The sequence below is a fragment of the Camponotus floridanus genome, unplaced genomic scaffold (genome assembly GCF_003227725.1).
Source record: "Camponotus floridanus strain SB8 unplaced genomic scaffold, Cflo_v7.5 scaffold77, whole genome shotgun sequence".
Lineage (NCBI taxonomy): Eukaryota > Metazoa > Arthropoda > Insecta > Hymenoptera > Formicidae > Camponotus > Camponotus floridanus.
In genome coordinates, this window is record NW_020229846.1 from 722016 (window position 1) to 734903 (window position 12888).

The window sequence follows — 12888 nt, forward strand, 5'->3', positions numbered from 1 at the left end:
ATGCTCTCCTATTCGCGAACGAATGTAATAAAATTCTGATTTGTTACATTTGTTCTAAAATGCTCATAAGTAGGGGCAGAGAGGAGATCATGGAAATCTAACAAAGATTTCTATTCGTCAACCTCCCTTATTCCTCACGCTAGGAGAGGGTAATCCAAAACGATATATAAGCGCGAACTTCGAACAACACTCGTCAGAAAAATTTGTTCAGTCAATTCATTAATCATTCATTCATTCACTCACGCGTTCATATACGCACTCAATATCTTAAAAGTTTCGAGACATACATATTAACCTTCATATAGAGTCAGTGCGAATATTCAGTCGTTCCTGTCAGCTATACATATATATATGTATATAACGAGTCAACGCAGAACACCGTCTCGTCTTCGACACGAAAAGGGGGCCCAGCAGCCATTACGACTGTATTCTCCACCTGTAATCGCCTTTCGCAAATAGTAAGTCTTTTCTTTTATCTACAAAGTTCCTCCCCCTCCCCCGTCTACTTCCCTTACTTATAATAATCGTTTCCCTAGTGGAACCCATGAGGAAATCCGCTAGAGCCCACGCTAAGCGATTTCGATACCGCCGTAATCGACGTACCCGCCGACTGCTGGCTCGGACTGCGGCCGACTCTTCATTTGCACTAGACTTAAATCAAATAAACACGGATTTCCCTATTACGCGGATCTTTCTAAATAGTTTTCAAGGAGACACGCGAGACTTCTCACATCCGCCCCCTCGCACTCCTTCCCCTAATTACTCCCCATACCTGCTTTCCGGAACTCTTCCTCCCAGTTACTCCCCGGCGCATGACACACAACCTGACCTTCAGTCTGATTTCCCGCCGCTATCACCCTCTCCTTCTCCACTCAATGCAACCCTCCCCGACTCTCATTTCTTCTCTCCTCCCGTTCTTCCTCCTCCTGTCTTTTCCGACATCGATCTTAGCGATCGAAACGTCGCGGTAATTCTTCAACTTATGCTCCGTACCCGTACCCCATCCTTCCGGACCAATTCACCTTGGGGCCTGGTTCTATTCACATACCTACCCTCAAAGCTTTTCTCCGGACTGCCCCTTCTGACACCTGTATCCCCTGTTTTACTTCCCTTACCCTATCGCTATTCCCATAGAATTCTTCCGAGAAAGATATCCTCTCGATTCTGACCAGACTCCCTCCGTCTCGCATACACACACACACACACCCACACATACACACACGATTATACTTAATATTGTACTTAATCAAGATTAAGATGTTCACATAAATACTCAACTTCATATATAAATGTTCTTTGTTTGGTTTTCATAATGTATAATAAACTTAATTAAATCGATTCTTTTGCATTCAACTTAATCGATTCCCCCTCATCAACCACGCTCCTGAATCGTACTTGGTCCCGTCCCGGGTAAAAAGGATTAAGTTCCTTTACTGAAAAGGGGACCGACGAGCGGGCATTTGGACCAGAAATAGTGTAAAATCGACTCTTGCGGTCGTTGACCTATCTTTGGCTCTCCCGCAGGCTCGCTCGACCCGAGACACTTGCCCTTAAGGCACCTGTTCTCGGGATGCACGTGTACGCCCTTCCTTCGGTCCATCCTTCCTCGGGTCTGGACGTAACAGTCTGATAATAAAAATTTTGATTATATATATTTAACTACATTTATCCGATTGATACCGCGTTTGATGTTGTTTTAAAATTTATCGTCATTGTCGCAAAATTTTCATTGTTCCATTACAATTACTCGCATACCCTTATAAATATATCTTAAAATGATTAATTTATTTATTTCTCACGATTTGTCATCGGTCGCTTGCCAGCGGCAGGCTTGATAACGAGATGAATATGACAGTATATGAGTACGTAAGAGCGAAAAGAGTGAAACAATAACAGAAGCGAGCGAGAGAGAAATAGTATGCCAGACTGCAAGAAAGACTCGGTTTTCGAGTCTTCGTTGCTTGTTCTATTCTTATCTCGCTCGCTCTTATTGCCATTTCGCTCCCTCTTATTACCTTCTCGCTTGTTCACATACTCCCGCGTACACTATATATATATATATATATATATATATATATATATATACATACATATACATATACATATATATAAGTGTATAAAACGACTGTTCGTGCTAGATTAATTAATTATTGTGAATCTCAAAATAAAGTACGAAACATTATTGCGTATGATCTTTTTTTCATTTTGGTAATATTTATTATTGGAATAACATACACATATATATTTTATTAAAATACTTTTATTGAAATTATTAAAACATTAAATTTTAAGTGAAATAAGCATTTTAATTTTATATATATTATACACGCATATACATATATATTACTTTATAATATATGCTAAAGTGAAAAAAGATCACGCGCTGTTAATAATATGTAATAAAAATTAAGAAATGTATGATATGTTTTGTACTTTTGAGATCCACAATTATGGATATAGCACGGACATGAACCAATCGGTCGTTTTACCGTGGCAGCGAAAAGTGAATCCGGCCACGTAGTACCGCCGGCCGTAAAATGAATCCAGTTAGCGCCACTTTATGGCGGGGAAAAAGCGTTCCCTGAAAAAGGGCAACGTGACTCCTCTCAGTCTTCTCTCTGGTATCAGAAATTGAAAAAGAATTATTTCATAGAAAAACGTGTCACACGGAAGTAAAGGCAATGATTTATTTAATCTTTTTCCCAAATGTTTAGATACAGTTCACACAAATATATACAGACGTTACTGAGCACATTTACAACGGTTTGCATTGAAATCTGTGATCGCGCGCGTGATTCGCACCAATATATAAGCAAATACTTGGAATTTGTGTCGCGAGGTATTAGCCGCGTCGCGCGTATACAATATTATGTATACAAATAAATTAGACCTAAACTAATTTATATATACATAAATTATCTAGGTACACACACGAAAATGTTACGACATAACTAGCGCATTAATTCACCATGTCTGCCTCGTGAAACAGCGATAATATACTAGTCTGGCAATATAAAATATATCTTATTGTATATGGTCCTGATTATTTTCTTCGTCAGAGATTGACATAGAATCAAATAATCTAACGATCAAACATGAGTCGCGCATACAAATATTATTAAGAAATAATTATAATTTATGAATAAATATCACGTTAAATATGCGTATTATGTGCAAAATATCGTCTTTTTTTTGCGATTTTATGAACATTGGAGGAAAAGAGGAGAAAGGGTAGGAGAGGAGAGATTGTATGTATTAATATAATGATACAATGCATGGGCCAAGGGTACGTTTCGGCAAATTACGACGCAGTCTCAATATCTTTTTCTGGCACTTAGATTAATTAAATCGCATTGCGTACGACTCGTTTCGTTTGTTTTCCTTCTATTGGTGCGCACACATCGCGATAGTCGTGCGATTAATTATATATTCTATCATAAATATATAATAAAAAAATTATCTATTTAATCATTTGGAGAATCAAAGTTAGTAAAAGATGACAAAACTTCATACTTCATAGATCACTTTATTCTTGATATATAATTGTACGTGAAAAGCACCGATAAGTTTATTTTCATCCGTAGTAATTATAAAAATATTTACGTACACAAATTAGAATATTTTAAAACCAGATATCTCAATATGTCATATCAAAAAGAAGAAGTGACTTTTTGATGCAAAATGTAAATTATTTAGGATTTTGCCCTTCACACATACGTACACGCTCAATTATTTAAAAAAAAGTGATCTGTAAGGTATAAGTTTTTGATCAACTCTAGCTAATAAGTCTTTTTTCGTATAGAATTTGAAAGATTTTTGTATAGAAAAGGAACATTAATTATTGTTGCAACATTAATTGAATTTTCCGATTCTTCTTTTCGGTACATAAATAACGAAGAATGGAATGTATTTGTATCAAGTCACGGATGATTATAATAGAAGACTTAAGTGTCTTCGTGAAATGCGATTTTATGTTGTTCCTAGTTTCTAACATGAGTATTTAGTATGATGCGAGTATCGCTTCAGCTTATTCGACAAAATTTCCAGTTAAATGGTCGTAGGAAACTCATATAGATATCCATAGAAAATAACATTTAAACACGTACACATAAATGTGTGTATCGTATACATGCATATACGAAAAGTATGAGAAAGATATCATTTTGTGTTGCTGGCATTATTTTCAGCCATGTTAAAGCTTTCAGATCGATTCATAAGAGAAAATATTCTTCAATAATACGATTTTCTCGCGCTAGCTTACACGTAAAAGAATGAATTTACGATCTAAAATATATCAGCGTATAGAGAATTCATCGCTCGCGATGATAAAAATGAAAAAATTGTTCCGACAACGAAACATTTATGAGATATTGTCATTTATGAGATATTGTAGTATAAATTAAACTGAAGAAATTAAATTCTCGCTTATTTTTTAATCCTATCTATAATCATATATAATTATATATTTTTTATTATATTTATATTTTCGTCAGTTATATCGTCGGCATGTATTAATAAATATATGTTGGTATATATTAATAAATGTCTCGATGTGTTAATAAAATTTGGTCAGATTCTTTTATGTCTCTTAACATCACGATATGCTGCCTGATATTTGTACGACATATAATTATTCTGTAATAGTGAATAACTCTGAGATAACTGCGATTAATTTACTTGTCCATTAGAACCTCATCTCGAGTATAATCTTATTTCGTAAAATCATTCGAAATCGCTCGCGCTTTTGTTTTACTCCATTATTCAGCTAACGTATTGTCTATTACAGTTGTCATACGTCACACAACAAGATTATTTAATTATTTCGGTTCATAACAATAGTGAATTAGCCGAGATATCGGGATCAAACATGCTTTTAGCAAATTGATTGTAAATTCGATCAGGTCACCTCGATAAAGCATTCTTTAAAAGGCCGAAACACGAAACATCAGAATCTTACATTTAACATTCTCAATAGCTTGTCTCTTTGAGTCATATACAGTCTGATATATAGTGAGCAATGTTTGCTGGTATTTAGATAAAATTATCTAGATAATCATCTAGATAAAGAAATGGATCATTTTTATCTTTAACTAGATGAAGAAATATAAAATATCTTTATCTTTATCTTAGATGAAAAATATGTCCTCTTATCTAAAAATTGTCTAAGATGATGTTTTCATTATGCAAAAAAGTTTTCCAGGCAAGCTTCTAAAAATCTATCTAAAATATCTAAAATATTTTTTTTATATTATTATTATTAATATATTATAAATATATTATAAATATAAATTAATAAATAAATATTTATTATATCATTTATATACCTTTTTGCTATTATTTACATATTCTTTAGGAAAAGAGAAAGAATGTGTTTATGATTTTAATATCCCATTTATAATCTGCGTCACATTATAAATATTTATAGTCTTCTAAAATAAACAAAACTATCTAAATAATTATCTAGATTATCGCAATAATTATCTCATCTTTCATCTAGATTAAGTAAAAGCAAAATCATCTTTATCTCAACTAAGATAAATTTACAGATTTTTATCTTTACCTTTATCTAGATAATTTTGAAATTATCTACAGCAAACACTGATAGTGAGCCAGATTTAAACATTTAGCTCCGATAAATGCGATTATCTGCTCCATTTTCTCGTTGTAAACTATTCGTATGGATCGTTAACGAAAGGGATAAAGAATACGATTTAAAGATCCTCAAAGAGAACAAAGTACGCGCTCTTTTTCAAAGATAATTCCAGGTATTCACACCTTTGCTCAATGAGATTTAAACATTGTGGCGACTGATTAAGCCAAGTAAGTCCTCGGATTAGTTTTCGAGACACCCGCGTCTCCCTTGGCGGAGCAGGACGACCATGCCTCTTCCGCCAGACTGCCGTATCTTTGCACGCCCGGAAAGGGTGGTCCGGAACTCTGCGGCGAATAATAGCCGCCTTGCAACTGGTGATAATAATTGCCGCTGGACTGTTGCTGGTACTGTTGATACGGCTGCTCGCCACCGGTTAGGACGTTGCTGTAGCCCGAGTATGAGTACTGGGACGAAGAGTATGAAGAGGACGAGTAACCGCGTTCGCTTAGACTGCGGTAAGGCCCCGCGTGATGGGGCCTTCCCTCCTGTCAGACCGGGGTGCTCACTGCGGCCGTGCTTATGTACTCGATATCGCCGATGCTCTTGACGCGACGGTGCCGCTTGCCACCGCTACCGGTCGTCATCGGCCGTGGCGGAAGCTGCGGCGGTGGCGGCGAGGTGCTGCGGACGCTGCTGCTCATATACTGGCTGGCGAGGCTACCGGTGTCCGAGGACGACGATGGTGATGCTTTCTCGCTTCTAGGCCGAAGACCGAACGCTCTGCTCAGGGATCCCTGTGAAAAGCCATACGTTCGGATAATGAAATTCGTTTATGCATTTTTATAGGCTTAGTAGATCTCGACTTTCTAGAGGGGTCGAAGCTACGAGCAAATGAGCGACCGGGAGATGCCCATGTGCCGATAAAGGTTCGGAAACTTAAACGATTTTGTAAAGATTTTTTTTCTAAAAAGAGAGTCAACTAAAAAATTGAAAAGTTTTCAAGTATTTTTTCTGTCTTTTGAATTTTTGCGTTGCTTGGGAATTATCGAGTTGAGGGGACACTACGGAGTGCCTGGAAATTTAGATAGCGACTTGAACTGTTAGATAACTAGTTGAACTTTTTTTGTATTAATAAAACTTAATATCTATAATTTTTTTATATAAGCACTCTGTTAATTTACCTAATGTAACTGAGACTTCTTGTCGCATATTTGTGATATTCGCACAAAAGTAATTATATTCGTTATCTAAATTTCCAAAGATCTACGAGGCGCGGGTTCAGAATTCGCTGATGATTTTTGCGTGAATGAAAGCACGACGTAAAATGTCAAAGAAAAAAAAATCCTCTCGTTTACTCCACAACAAGCATCGGCAGGCCCATCCTGATCACAATAAATCAAATGATACGGTGCATGAGCGGGATTGCCAGTGAGGACACTACGAGACGGGGACACTACACGGGAGATATATAAGTACGAATTTCGTCTGTATTAATGATACGCATACCTGTGAGCTTCTCCATGACAACTAGCAAAAGGATGAAATAAGGTCGATTAAGAAATCCACACACGTTGATAATTTTCCACATTGAAATCGCCAGTTTATATTTACACAATAGATTACGATGCGGGCGATCGCGGGACACCGCGGTGCCCCTTGGTAATCATAAATAATAATATTATGGCCCGCTATAAATAATACGGAACTGTATCAGGCTACTGGTAATTCGAGCTGCGTAATTGCATAATTTAAACCGCTACTCGCTATAAAGGTGTACCTTATAAGACACGGGACACTCTGGTTACATACATGAGGAGGACACGTGTTTGGCTAATGTATATGCTCATTATATACAGTGTTTACAATGTGGCATAACGCGTACGTCGGTGTACTTAGCACCGAGAATGGGTGTATAATCGCGGGATTAGATAATGTGCAATTTCGCCGCGATGTTGGAAATCGATAGACTTCTGAATTTCATTAGTCGATTAGTATCATCCCCCCCTTTCTTGATGCCCTTAATTTATTTATCGTATTAATACTTCTAGATAAGAGTTGCGCTTTAAGGGGGGATTCTCAAATAAACAGCAGCAAAAAAAGAAGCAGATTTTTGGAATTTTTTTTAAAGAAAGTATTTAGTCAAAATATCTCAAACTTTAGTAGTGTATTTACATAAGAAAATAGAATATAAAAATATTTTTTTATTAAGAAAAGTATGTATTTAAATATAGATATTGACGCCCGCCTTCAGCGCTTTTCGGCGTCGCAGGCGGCAACGGTGTGCAGTCTAGCATCCGCTGCAATGGTCTAAAATAGAAAAATAAAAGTTATTTATTAATTATAGATCATTACGCATCGCTTTAACCTGATTGAACAAGAAAGAAAACTAAATTGAAAAAATAGCGATATTTGAAAAAAAACTTGCAATTTTTCCATAAAAATTTTCATCTTTATTGTGAAATAAAAATTATTTATTTTAAAATTTATGTTAATTTTTGTGGTTCATTCGATGAAAAATGTAATTTTCTACATGTATAGTACTGAAAGAAACCAATTGGTCAAATATTTTTTTAGTTATCCTGCACACCAGTTTGAAAAAAGTGATTTTGAAAAAAACGCGTTTAAAGTTTTTGGTTATAAAAAGTAATACTTTTTAATACTTACAGCCCTAATCGACGATTCCAGGGCCATATAGAAATGGCCTTCCACATGTATTAGAATTGATTTAAGCAGAGAAAAAAGAAATCGATTTTTTTAACCTGTTACATGAGAATCCCCTCTTAATTGTCAAACGGAAAAGCATCGATTTGACAAATTTCCTCCCCGATATTTCGCAGAGTAAGAGTAAAATATTTCTACGAGCGAATAAAAAATATGTACAATTATTACCCGTTGCGTTTTCCAACATGCATACACGCAAGCTTAGATTATAAAAATTTATTTTAAATAGAGAAACACATACGGAGAGAGATAAATCCGTTTTTCTCCGCGCGAATATACTTCCTTTTCTCAGTGCGACAGATTGTCTAGCAATCTGATTGGACTATAAAGACGGAAAAATGGTGTACAAGTAGATGATAATAGATACAAGGAAAAGGTGTTTCTTCGCGATCCGTTCCGATTTCGTTCTCTATAACTGCCGGACTACAAGATTTAGGCTCGTGTTCCATCAGTCTTTCTCTCTTTTCTCTTGCGAGCGAATTTCTATCGCTGATTCAATGCGGATGGACCTTGGATCCGGTATTCGCACACGCGATCGAATAGACCGACAATTGAAAGTTTCTCAATTACCCCAAAGCCTTTACTCTTGTTGTACACGCCAGACTTTTCGTTTTCATGATTACTCCTTTGCTCGTATTTTTCAGGTCTGTATCGATCAACGTCGAGATCCATAGGAATCACCCGGATCTCAGCGAAGCGTTACTTGAAATAAAAAGCTGATCAATTACCGTTAATCGAAGAAAATATATCTCGGTCTTCTCGCTTCGCTGAGATAGAAGATCTTGTTTTCTTCGAGCGAGGAAGCGTTGACGAGAAAACGCTTTGTCGCTCCACGATGCCGATACATTTGTCATCATACTAATGTGTGTATGTGTATGTGGCTTCCTACTTTACTTTCCTAGAAAAGAATACGGGATACGAGTTCGCGATCGATCGAGATTATTTCATAATTTGATTGTCACGATTAGATATACAAATATGCATATTTTACAACATTATTTGAGAGTTTCATCGTAAAACAATTTTTCTGCGAAATTACAGAAATTAATTATAATAACATTAAAAATTGCACACGATCGATTGCTCACTCACTTGTCGTCGCAAAGATCGTTTTCGCTAAGTCTTTCGCAAGTTTTGAAAATGACCAAGTGATAAAAGTAATTAAATTAAAATTCAGAGTGTGAGATAATTTAGAAATCAATAATCATGAGATTGGACTTAATCTCAATGGTTTACCGATTAAATAAAGACTTTGCGAAAACGTGCTTTAGTTTAATCGACTGTAGCGAGACTCCGTAATGGGGATTCTATGGCATAATGGAACAATGTACAAAGAATTTTAAAGAGAAACAATGGATATGTATATATTTATATATGTATATAAATACCGAACCTTTTTCAAGTAAAGAAGACTGCAGGTCTGCGATGATCCACAGGATGCAGGGACAATGATTAACATTAGGTCGAGCTCATAGCTCACAGCATGAAATTCTGTCATTGACTTTCGTCGTATGAAATTTTGACGAATTATCTGGACTTTTCTCTTTCATACAAAAAACTAGAAAACTAACGATTTTTTTGAATAAATATATTACGAATATATATTGAACATTGATATTCTTTATTCTTGTTCACTGATTTATTTATTTATTTATTACATAAAGAGCATAATATGTATGTATATATGTAGGTATATGTATGTATGTATTATAAATTTATATACAACTGATAAAATTGTTTTATTTGATGTGCTAAAAAATAAAATATATTGCCACGATAATATTAATTATTATAATTGTAAAATTTTTATTCTATAAAATGTTTCTCATTCTGCTCCATTTTTTAATAAATTTAATTGATGTAAAGCTAATTTGGAATTATTGTCCGGAATAATCGTTCATTTCTTTCTCGACTAAAGTCAATTACAGATACTATAGGAAAATATTATGCTGTAGGGCGTTATGCGGAGCGTCCTTAACTAAGCGGTGCCATGCAGTCGTGCTAATAATTAATAAAAATAAAGAGTTGATAATCGCACAAATGAAAAAGTGAATGAGAGAGGTCAGAGCAAATGGTTATGCAAGTGCAACGCAGTTGCATTTAAAATGAAATACTTATAATGAATCTGTTATGAGATATATCTGCATTTTTAGCGCATTTATCTGTGCTGTACAACGGATTATCAACACTATTTGTATTGATTACATAGCTTATTGAATTGATAACTGAAGATATGTTGAGAAAATAATTTATCGTAGAAAAACTAGTTATTTTTTTATAATTATTCGTAATATATATATATATATATATATATATTATATATATATATATATATATATATATATATATAACATTTTCCAAAATATATGTCTACTTCAAGAACGAACGTAGCTTTTAAAAATAATCGAATATGTGTTTACATAAATTTTTTTTTATTGTTTCAAGTGTTAAATCAATTCTTGAAGTGGACTATTGTGGGATATCTTGTATATATATTCTGTTAAATAAATATTTTTATCATATACATAATGTAAAAAAGGGTAAAATTATACATATAGCCAAGAATGTGTATCATTCTCATGTCTATTAAAAATTGAATGAAAGAAAGGGAAATAAGTCCATTGATATAATCTTAATGAGGAGAAAGGATTAAGACCGTCACACAGATATCATATTTCCAAATATAAAATTTCCTAGGATGCAATGATCATGATGAAAGCATAGGCTTTTAAGGAAGCAATTCGCCAAGAGAAAACTCTCCAAAAGACGCATCTCACACTCTATATATCCTCATTTCCTTCCAGCTTTTAAAATTCAATTATATGATATTTAATTTCCGCCACATAATTTAATATATATAAATATAATGAATATATATAAATTAATATATAATTAATATATATATATATATATAATTTAATATATATAAATTTTTTTGTACATCAGAAAAAAAGAAGAAAAGCGTAAAGAATATAAAAGATCATTCAAATGTATCAAGTTTAGATTTGAGCAAAAACGCTCGGTCAAGCTATTCAAAGGCGATTCTTTAACAGCGATTAGCCCGAATAAATGACACCTTTCACGACAGACTGGAAAGAATGAAGAAAAGTGCGTAGACAGGCGAGACGGGGGAGCGGCATCGAGGTATCCTGGCGCGGTCAACCAGGGAATCTAAATTAGTACGTTACCCTGAGGCTGGATCTGCGTCTGTCGACGGTGCCGGTGTGATTCGCCGTCATGTGGAGGGCTGACAACGAGCTCTGATGGTGATGTAGATGTAGGGCCCTGCTCCCCCGACCAAGACTACCGCCCGTGCTCGCGGTGCTCATCGGACGGCCACCTCCGCCGGTGCTGTTCCTCGGGACCACCTCCAGCTGACTTCTACGCACACACGCACACCACCACTTTTCATGCACGCCTTCTTGCGCATACACACGCGTCCACGAACGTCTTCGACGCGCGTATACCTCGACCACGGACACACACACACGTGCGGCAACGTACTACAGCGAACCGCTCTCTGAATTTACTTATCTTATCCTTCTTGCGAATCGAATTCTCGAAGAGATTATATTTCTATTTTGTATTTTTTCGAAAGAGATATACAGGGTGGACCAATAACTCTGTCCACCTGGAATATCTCCGTTATTTTTAGAGATACAAAAATGTTGTACATATAAAAGTTGTACGGTACCAAGAGGGCCGTAATATGCTACTAATAATTTTTTTGTAGGTGGAGGCGCTTCAAAGATTTCAAGGTCTTCTCTATTTTTTTAAATGGAGCCCTCCATTTTTATTACTTATTCTTATATTCTTATAGCTTACCTCGAGAGCTTTCCAAAACACTAGAATAAAGTATTTCTTCATTGAGTACTTTTCGAGTTATGAGGCTTGAAATAATTTCTTAATTTTACATAAACCATAAAATATCTAGTAAAATATTCATTTTTTTATTATCTTACTTTAATACTTTTATATACAAAATAATGAGAGAAATCAATTGGTAAAGAAAAAATAGTTGTTTTTTTAAAAAAAATATGTAATTTGCAATTAACAATTTCATATTTTTTCTTAAAAACAACTGTATGTTTTCTTTACACCAATTGATTTCTCTCATTATTTTGTATATAAAAGTATTAAGGTAGGATAATCGGAAAATAAATATTTTACTAGATATTTTATGGTTTATGCAAAATTAAGAAATGATTTCAAGCCTCATAACTCGAAAAGTACTCAATGAAGAAATACTTTATTATAGTGTTTTGGAAAGCTCTCGAGATAAGCTATAAGAATAGATAATAAAAAGGGGGGGTTCCTTTTAAAAAAATGGAGATGATCTTGAAATCTCTGAAGCGCCTCCACTTACAAAAGAATTATTAGTAGCATATTACGATCCTCTTGGTACCGTATAACTTTTATAAGTACAAAATTTTTGTATCTCTAAAAATAACGGAGATATTCTAGGTGGACAGAATTATTGGTCCACCCTGTATACCTTTTCGATTCTTGAATATACTCGGTTGAGTCTTTTTTCTTGTGAGTTTTGTTAATTTCTCTGCGATCTCTCCGATAAC

The 12888-nt window shown here is 34.9% G+C and overlaps 1 protein-coding gene across 3 annotated transcripts in view; it reads right to left on the reverse strand.

Annotated features, from left to right (window-relative positions):
* Nucleotides 1-5572: 5572 nt before the first annotated feature.
* The window catches only part of LOC105251103 (kazrin), a 184548-nt gene continuing 177232 nt past the window's right edge, over nucleotides 5573-12888 (reverse strand). For all 3 annotated transcript variants that reach the window (XM_025414127.1, XM_025414126.1, XM_025414125.1), the window contains 4 exons: nucleotides 11503-11695; nucleotides 9708-9734; nucleotides 7100-7120; nucleotides 5573-6387 (listed from right to left, as the gene is read on the reverse strand). In XM_025414127.1, the coding sequence (XP_025269912.1) occupies nucleotides 6142-6387; nucleotides 7100-7120; nucleotides 9708-9734; nucleotides 11503-11695 (487 nt within the window). In that variant the 3' untranslated portion in view covers nucleotides 5573-6141. The remainder of the gene's footprint in view (nucleotides 6388-7099; nucleotides 7121-9707; nucleotides 9735-11502; nucleotides 11696-12888) is intronic.